The sequence below is a fragment of the Electrophorus electricus genome, chromosome 7 (genome assembly GCF_013358815.1).
Source record: "Electrophorus electricus isolate fEleEle1 chromosome 7, fEleEle1.pri, whole genome shotgun sequence".
Classification (NCBI taxonomy): domain Eukaryota; kingdom Metazoa; phylum Chordata; class Actinopteri; order Gymnotiformes; family Gymnotidae; genus Electrophorus; species Electrophorus electricus.
Genome location: NC_049541.1, coordinates 23,612,265 through 23,621,762, shown reverse-complemented (window position 1 = coordinate 23,621,762; position 9,498 = coordinate 23,612,265). Strand labels below are relative to the sequence as shown.

Sequence of the window (9,498 nt, the reverse complement as noted above, 5' to 3'; positions counted from 1 at the left end):
TTCCACCACAACCCCCCAGCCAGACCAGGGGCACATTTATATGCTTAATGGTCACTGCAAACAGAGATTGCAATAACAAGTATAAAAACAGAATAGTCTAGAATTAGAGTCTAAAATAATATAAAGCAACAGTGGGGATAGCATTAATAGAGTGATCGCATGAAGCCAATGAGCAAATCTGCTCTGTAAAATAAGCAGTGTACACTTTAACATTGCATAATGAAACCTGCAAAATATGATCTTTATAATCAGGAAGAAGCCGCGTAGCCGTGCCAACCCAACCCATCCACACTTGTGGGCACACTTCCTGCCATCACATTGGGGGAGAGTGTCCCTGGAGGATTATGTTGGGGCCCTGGTTGTGGTCCAGTGCAGACTCTGCAAAGTCCAACCTGCCGACACTGGACTACCGGGACCAGTACGATTACGGCTACCAATATCCAGGATCGGACTCTTTGGGTCCTCCTTGCCCCCCATGGACTAAGAGGATCCTCCCTCTGGTTCAGAGAGCAGGTCAGCGGACTCTGAAGGTCACAAGCCTCTGGCACATAAGGCTCCAACCAAGGCACACCGCTCTACAGCCAGTAAGCTGCTCTGAGTTACCTTCAAGGAAGCTTCTTCATCAGAGGACGCTCCCTCAACTAAGGCACACTGCCTTAGAGCCCATGTGCCTACTCATGCACCTTGACATGGCGAAAAGGAAGCATCACCAGTGCCTGCTCCAGAGACAGGCAAATAATCTAGTTTGTTTCCTAGCTCGTCCGTCCAAATCGGCGAAGGGTGCTCCCCCTGGACTTGCCCCCTCCTCCTAGACTCCTCCCCATGTCAATATAATGTCCTGTTGGTTTGCCATTGTGTCTGTGTGGATATCTACTTGACACCATATGCTCTTTTAAGTCTTCTGTGGTTTGCCTCGTATGATAATCTGTCCATGTAGTGTTGTTCTTCATGTTTTCCAGTTCGTCATTGTGTCAACTAACATCTGTGTTGTGAGTACAATTGCATCCTGCCTCGCCACCCATGTCACAATAACAAAGATATGTAACAATGTCAGAAAATACACTAATAGCACTAATACACTAAAATCACAAATAGGAGTGAAACTGGTTTGATATGAAATATGGAAGCAGTGTAAAAGCCAATTTAGTTCCAATTTGCTACGCTTTGTTAGGCATATGTAAAGCCTGATTTTGAAAACAGGTAGTATTTTGGACGATTATTTTAAAGTCTACTGAAATAAATTACTATAATTAAAAGAGTAAATCACAAGAACTCACCAATCAACAAATCAATATCAGATATGCCACTAAATAAATTAAAAATGAATTGATCAGGTACCATTTTGCTATCTGTGTTGAATTTGGTTCCAGTATAATTACGCTTGAAGTCTAGCTCATATCTTAGAATTTGGGCATAATATGGGGATGTAGCTTGGAATCTGACACAAAACAGCACCTTCAGCACCTTCACTGATACCAACAGCTTATGCCCAAGCTTCAACATATGCCAAGAAAGGAATAAGAACGGGTTGTAAAACTATAATGCGTTTTAAACCTCCAGGAGCAAATATATCATTCTTCAGCCTTCTTCCCTTTATTAAGAAGCTTTTAAAAAGAGATCAGAAGCTTTGCACAGTAAAATAATATGCCTCATGTGCCAAGATGAAGTGTTTCCTTAGAAAGCATTTAGGTGTGGTTTATGTTTAATGTTTATGTATGCAAAGCCCTCAGACTCTCCTCTGTGTGTGTGTGTGTGTGTGTGTGTGTGTGTGTGTGTGTGTGTGTGTGTGTGGGCGTGTGGGCGTGCGTGCGTGTGTGTGCGTGCACGCGCATGAGATAAGAATTGTCACTTGATTGTGCAAGATTCTGAGATCATATGAGACTATGACTGTTCCCAACCTAGTCCTCGGGCACCGCCATCCAATCACCATTTGTATTTTATTTCTGAGTCCAACATGCACATTCCAGTTTAGAACACTGACTGCCTGGAATAGAGCTGTGAGCTGGAATAGAAGAATATGGGGATTGGTTAGTGTGCTCTTAGGATTATATTAAGACAGCAAAGTAATGGCAGCAAGAGACACAGACATCTCTCTATCTCTGTCTCTTACTCTCTCACTCTGTCTCTGTCTGATAGAAAGCTTTAATGCTACAGGAACCCAAGAGATAGGTTATTAGCTCAGATGTTTTAAATCTGAGATATCCTCTAAATCAAAAATAGATAAATAAAAAATATACTGCAATAGATTTTTTAGTTTTTAGTTATAGAATAATACAGATATGACACATGACTTGCAAGTTATAATAAGAATGCTGTATTAGCAATCAGCACTGCACTGAGCACTGAAATGTACACTGGGAATAGTGGGAGTTGCTTTCTAAATGGCTCCACTCTTACTAGATTCATGGGAAGGTCATAAGCAGAAAGCCAGGGAGGTTTGGGTTCCTGTGCCTGGCTCACAGCCTATCCCAGGGAGTGAAGGATAACCGAGCCCAAAGACCCATACAAACCAACAGCACTAACATCACATAGAGAGGTCACATTTAGAGAACAGTGTTTTCTTGTGCCAAATCAAACAGCTCACCCGCACACAGCCCTGGACATGAAGGGATGACTTCCTGCAAGGGTGCTCCCCCTATACAAAGACCCCTCTGTGCATATGACACACCCTGAACCAGAACCACAAACATCAGCGCCCCGTTCAGTGACGAACACTACTGAACGCTAATGAACACGGCTCAGTCTCTTTACCAGGACACAGCATGGAAGCCAAAGGCCTTGTGACGCTAACCTTTAACCCCTGAATGGGGTCCCAAACAGGCTATGCTGCAGCCCACAATTTTCACCCTTTTCCTCCCACTGCATCCCATTGCGACTGTTGCTAGGCAAGGGATTTGGGGTACAATACGGTAAGGGGAAAGTTGAAGGGTTCAGGAGACAGCTGGCTACAGGGTGGCCACGGACATCCTCGCATGACAAAACTATAAAGAATCACCATTTCGGTCAAAGCACACAGTATAAGGGCATTTTTGCAGTGCTTCCATTGGTTTGTGCAGGGGAGTGGACCATGTCTGCAGTACAAGAAGGCTTGAAATAATGGGCAGTTTCATATTTGTTCTGACTTTTGCTTCAGTTCATGAACTATCGGATGTCTTGCGCTACAGGGTATATCCAGTACCAAAATAGGAAAAACCTCACCAAACTCCAAAATTCTTCTAAACACCAGAAAGCTATGATGAACATAACCTGTAAATGATGAAAGGATTATTAATGAATCAATCCATCATATGACAAATGGTGTGTTGGTGCTTCTGTGTAGTTAACATGACTTTACTCAAAGCACCATTGGCAGTCATTAGCAGTTTCTCAGTCCATTTATCAAATCATTTGTCTTTTCATCACGCAAAGGGTCATCTTTTTTTTTTTTTGTTACTTCCACTGTGATGTACTGGAGCTTTTGAGTATTTTCAGCATGTGAGCTCATACCATTTCATTTGAAAGCACATGCTTCCGTTTAAGTTTCCGCACTTAACTTCTGTAGGTTTTGCAGTCTCATAAATTTTCAGTTTCCATGTAAACTATATTGTCATTGCTTTTATCTGGCTTTGTTATCATGATCAGGTTGCTAAAAAAAACCTCATCATAACCATTCATCAGGCCTACGGTTTTTCATAGTCAAACCTTTAAGCCAAATGTGCCCAGTCCTGTTACCGAAGCTACACCACACTGCAATTTCCTGGAGATCTACTAACCTGAAGAGTCTACTTCCAACCAAATTCCAGCAGATCTACTACAAGACAGAATTTAGGTGTAACCCTGCAGCTGAAGATCTACTGACAACTTCATTGAGTTGCATGCTGCAGGAGGGCAGCAGAAAACTATTAGCTCCAAAGGGGATAAACAACAGACAGACCTAACGAAAGAAAACAAAAAAGCTGTGAATCTTGAGTCTACCAGAACGCACTGTAAAAGTGTAAAGCTGATTGTTTCCCAGGGTTGTTACCAACATACAGTTCTTTAAGTCATCTATTCTCAGCGCTCTATTGTAATTTTGCCTTTACGCCAATGCAACGGCAATGTACAAATATTTAATGACCGCACAGAGCACCCGCTCTCCTCTTTCTCACATCACCAAACACGGAGACAAGTGTGGCTGTTATGGGAAGCGACTGCGCGACTTTAATGCTATTGTGTCCAAGGTGGAACTAATTTTCGTCCGGACCGAATGAAAAGCCCATTTAAATCAAGAGAATAAACGATTTTTTGAGATTGTAGTTTAAGATTGATTGAACATTTGATTAATTTAAGTAGTAAGACGCAGTCTCCTCAGCTAACGCTCTGCTAATGTTACCGTTCAGTTTATCCAGTCCATCCCTCCACACGGTTTCATGCGTTCAAGTGCTCGGTCCCTCCCCTATAAGAAATTCTTTGTTGCAAGTGAAAATCTTGTTCAGACGTTTTTCCCCTCCCTCTCCGGCATCAAGTGCAATACAAACAGACGGCTCTGGCTCCGTCTTCTTCCAGACTTGATGGTGAAAGGGGGATCCAGAGAAGTGGACTGTCGCCTATTGTTAGGAAGAATTGGGCGATGAAGTAATTCTGCCTATTAAACAGGGATTGTGTTTGAATAAGCAAACATCACTTTGTGGATTCATCATATCCATCAATCGAATGCTAGCAGGTATGATGCGTTTCACTTCTCGAAGGGAAAACGTACTCAATCTGGGCTGGATGTTTTGGATTAGCTATTAATCTGCAAATACTTTTCACCTTACTCCGCCGGGACCTCTTTGATGAATCGACGGGGGATTTTTTGCGAACTTCAGGAAATATCGAGAAGCGGCCGCGAAAGAAATTTTAATTTCTGGTTGTATTTTTCTCACAAATTACTTTTTTTTTCACAGATAGTGCCAACCATCGCTTCTTCACTCGTTCAACTTCAGTCACTGCACACTGAAAATAAATACCCATTGTACTGTTTTTTAAAAAATAATAGAAAATCCAAAAATCCGCCAAAACTGAGGGATTGTTTGTTTATTTATTTATTTTTAGATTGTCATGATATAATTTTACAATAGCCTAGCTGTTATTGCTTCTGTCCGCCGTATTAAGAATATTCATGGATATTCAGTTAATGGCATTATTTATGTTGCTGCTGCAGGTAAGACTGTACCTACTTAGAGGGTTTGAAATGTAATTGTTGTTTTATGGAAGCTTGTGATCCAGTGTGCAAACAATGAATGACAGCAACTTGGGACAACTGATATTCTTCTAAAATACTGATGCTGAGTCGCCTCACTGATTAAACACCGCGTATACCTGAAGACGTGGTTTATTTTTTAATGAAATAAATGACTAAAACAATTTTTGATTAGGCTAGTCGGATATTTCGCGCCACCGTTGGGTTGAAGGATTTTTGGGGGTAAAAAGTAATGCTGGGGTGGTTATTTCGCACTAATGGGAAAAATGCGTCATACTGCAGTGGAAACTGCTGTTTCTGCTCAACCGAAATCCCTATTTTACTCCAACCTACGCCAAAAAAAAAATTGTGGCAGTGAGTCTTAGAGTTTGCTCTGCCGCGGCAGTGTAATTTTCGCTGGGTAAGATGTTGGGAAACTTACCCATCATAACTAATTGGTTACACAAGAGTCTCTCAATTAGCGATGGCTATGGATATTATAAACGTTAGTTAGATGCTATTATAGCCAAAATGTTGCAGGGTTGTTTGAATTCGCTAATTCGTGACATCACGCTTCTAGTGTGGTAGTGAAAGAGGGTGACACTAGTTAAATGTCCTGTCATTGGTCCTAGGTTTGAACCTGATTAGTGCTCACTGACGGGTAGGTTATAAGGTCGCATTTATATATACACTGTAAGTACTGGACGTCCTCGGCCACCCGGGACTACTGGACGGTCATATAATGACCGCCAGGGCTGCCGCCTTATGCGCGCACGCTGTTTCCATGATATACTATCATTACCGTTCCAGGCGCACGAGATAATTGCAGCGTCAGAAGATAGAGAAGGATTTGTTTCTAAATGTCCTGTTAAATATCATATGTAAAATATTATTCAAAGGTTTAATCCAGTCATTGTTTTGTTGATCCACTCTGATGCTTTTAGTCTCTGCTGTATTCTCTGCTAATTAGATGTAGCCTATATGTTTTAGCTGCGCTGTGGTCTGTTCTATGATACTTTTAGCCTCGTCTCTCTTCTAGTGTTACCTTCTGGCTTTACAGCATAAGTAACCAACTTAAAATGCCACAAGGTTTCATCACTTTTCCATAAACCTACACTATTCATCTTGGATCATCAGCCTCGGTGAGAAGGAATTTGTTTCATTAAGTTTAGCTTTAGGGTTTAGGAATTTAGTTTAGGAATTTAGGTCGTGCTGTCACGACCTCCAGCTTGCATCAGCTCAGTTCCGAGTGCAGCATGTCTTACATCAGCGCAGGGATCCAGTGTAGCCATGCAGAGATTCCTGTGAGTGCGAGGGGCATGGAGGGTCACGTCAGGCACTCGCTCTAACTGCGCTTTAGGATTTGTTCTTAGTTTATTATTTGCCTCCCTCTAGTGCCCAAAACGGGCATAACAACTACATTGGCCTGCTAGAGTTTTGGATTCTTATATTTGACCCATTGTTTCATCAACCTTTCCTCTAGTGTTGTATCACCTTTAAAAAAAAATTATCCTCCTCTTAGAACCATACCCATATTTAAAACGTATTTGAAGTAGTTATAGTTTTACCTTCAAAATTCTTTCTTTACATATACAACGAATTTTCCCTTTTGTGCTCCTCCCCCTCTCTCTCTCTCTCTCTCTCTCTCGTTCCCCACCCATTAATCAGGTGCAGGGGTGTCTGTGCGATGGGACCTGTGCCCCTGAGTCTCCTGCTCTCTCTCTGTCTTGCCCTGTTCTCAGCCTCAGCTGGCAGCACAGGTGAGGATGAATACACCTGGCCCCAGAGGAAGGTGCCGCTACTGCGAAGCAGGCGGACAGTGCGCCTGGGTAGCTCCAGCTTCTCGGCTGAGCAGCAAGGCGGGCTGCAGAGCACTTGTGGGATCGAGTGTCAGCGGAACCTTGCAGAGCCCAGTCTGGTGATGCTGGAGAACATGCTCTCCTACGAGACGCTGTACGAGAACGGCACGCGCACGCTCACTACTATCGCGCTGCACCAGGCCGCTGACCCCACCCACTTGCCCACAAACTCCTCCTCGCTGAGGTCCCGCCGCAAGCGTGCGGTCTATGGCTTGGACACACGCTTCACCATCGCGAATAAGCAGTACTCGCTGAAGTACCCGTTCTCCACGTCTGTGAAGATCTCGACAGGCTGCTCCGGTGTGCTGCTGTCCCCCAGACACGTGCTGACTGCAGCCCACTGTGTCCACAACGGCTTGGACTACCTGAAGGGGACGCGGAAGCTGAGTGTGGGCATCCTGCGTGACCAATCTCGCCGCAGGAAGGGCAAGCGTGGGAAGGGAGGGAAGAGGAGACGAGGGAAGGAGGCACGCGAGGTGTCGGGGGGAGATGAGCACGGCGAGGAGAAGAAACGTGAGCGGAAATCGAAGGGCCGGAGAAACCGGAGCAGGCGGAGCGCCGAAACCGGGCCACCCTCGTTCCGCTGGACACGCGTGCGCCAGACGCAGGTGCCCAAGGGCTGGTTCAAGGATGTGGGGGACGGCACCAGGGCTGACTACGACTACGCCGTGCTGGAGCTGAAGAGGGCACAGAAGAGTCAGCACATGGACCTCGGCATCATCCCTTCCGTTACCAAGCTCCCCGCCGGCCGCATCCACTTCTCAGGCTTCGACGATGATCGGCCGGGCAACCTGGTGTACCGCTTCTGCTCCGTGTCAGAGGAGTCCAACGAGCTGCTGTACCAGTACTGCGACGCCAAGCCCGGCTCAAGCGGCGCCGGTGTCTACGTCCGCCTGAAGGAGCCCGGCAAGAGGAAGTGGAAGCGTAAGGTGATCGGGGTGTTCTCAGGCCACCAGCAGGTGGAGCTGAACGGTGCGCAACAGGATTACAACGTGGCTGTGCGCATCACACCCCCTAAGTTCGCCCAGATATGCTACTGGGTGTATGGAGACTCTAGCCAGTGTCAGACAACCTGAGGGACTGCCACTGGGGGCCATACTGACTGCCCCACCTACTGCCCCACCTCCCACTGCCCCGCCTCTTACCCAATCTGGCCTCTCCTCAAACTGCCTCCCCGACTTCCTTCCTTCAGAGCCGGCTTGCAGAAACAGCACCACAGGGTTAGCATGGAATTTGACAGCAGACTGTGTGGTAAACAAGCCTGGTTTCCATTTTGCTTGGGCTTTTCTGTCATCCAAAAAGCCTCAGCTGATGCAGCATTCCAAACTGGCCACCAGTTTCTGGTCTTTCTTCCAAAAGAGACTCGTCATTACTGTATTATTACTGATAAGCCAAATCAGTGGCAGGCAAGAAATGATAATTTATTTAATTTTAAAATAAATTCTCTTAATGAATGGGCTGTATAAAAATGAAACAGAAAGGTCAGCTAGTAAGGCTACAAGGAATAAATTGAACAATGAGAAATCTGGAAAAGATTTCATTTTGATCCATTTTCATATGTATGCATATTTATCTTTCATATGTCATCAGTGTCACTTTAGACTGAGAGTGCTGAAATAGCTTCAGAGCAAATCAACTAGTTTTGGCTTAATGCCCCAGCAAAAAAAAACCAAACAACTTTTTTTTTTTTTTTGAGTGAAAAAACCTTTGGTGTATGCTTGTAGAGGTTTTTTTTATTTTCTTTTTTGTTTGTTGTGCTTTTAGGAAAAAAAAAAATTGTTTAATACATTAGTCTTCTGATTATGTTTCAGAAATTGTTAATGATGTAAGTTTTAAAAATAATGTAACTGGGTATTCAGCCTTATGGTTACACAACTTGTGCCTTTTTCACTGGCAAAGAGGCAGTCAGCTGACATGCGGCGCAGTCATCCTGCCCAGAAACACAGGTGCTAGTGTACATTTTTGGTGCTAATTTAATTTTTTTAAATATTAAATTTATAAAGACTCATCAGAGTGTATTTCGATAGAGTACTGTAGAGCTATAAGTATTAAATCTAAGGGTAAAGTGATGGACTTAATGTGGCAATTTTTTAGTAAAATTACAAAAGGTTATTTAAATTCAGATACTCAAGGCATTGGACATCATTTGACTTTTGTAATTGCAGAATAGGATATAATTATGTAGATGAATAGCAAATAAAAATCAGAGTTAATGTAAATGTGTTGATTTTATACAATGTTTTTAAATACCAAATAAATTATAATTCATACATCATGTTCTAAGAGGTTAGAATATTATTATTATTATTGCAGCATATTTGGCTTTCCCATACAGAAAGGAACAAATGTGCCTTTAGCTGCTGCATTCTCTGTCGCATCTTTAGACAAGGGTCTTAGTACTTTTTTCAACACCTACTTAAGATGTTTGATACAACAAGGGTAGTTTTGTAGTGTTACTCC

The 9,498-nt window shown here is 43.6% G+C and overlaps 1 protein-coding gene across 1 annotated transcript in view; it reads left to right on the top strand.

Moving 5' to 3' along the window:
- The first annotated feature begins 4,471 nt into the window (after nucleotides 1–4,471).
- The window catches only part of prss35 (serine protease 35), a 5,871-nt gene continuing 844 nt past the window's right edge, over nucleotides 4,472–9,498 (top strand). The window contains exons 1-2 of the mRNA XM_027012538.2: nucleotides 4,472–4,681; nucleotides 6,848–9,498. The exon at nucleotides 6,848–9,498 is cut by the window's right edge and continues 844 nt beyond it. Of these exons, the coding sequence (XP_026868339.1) occupies nucleotides 6,867–8,114 (1,248 nt within the window). The 5' untranslated portion in view covers nucleotides 4,472–4,681; nucleotides 6,848–6,866 and the 3' untranslated portion in view covers nucleotides 8,115–9,498. The remainder of the gene's footprint in view (nucleotides 4,682–6,847) is intronic.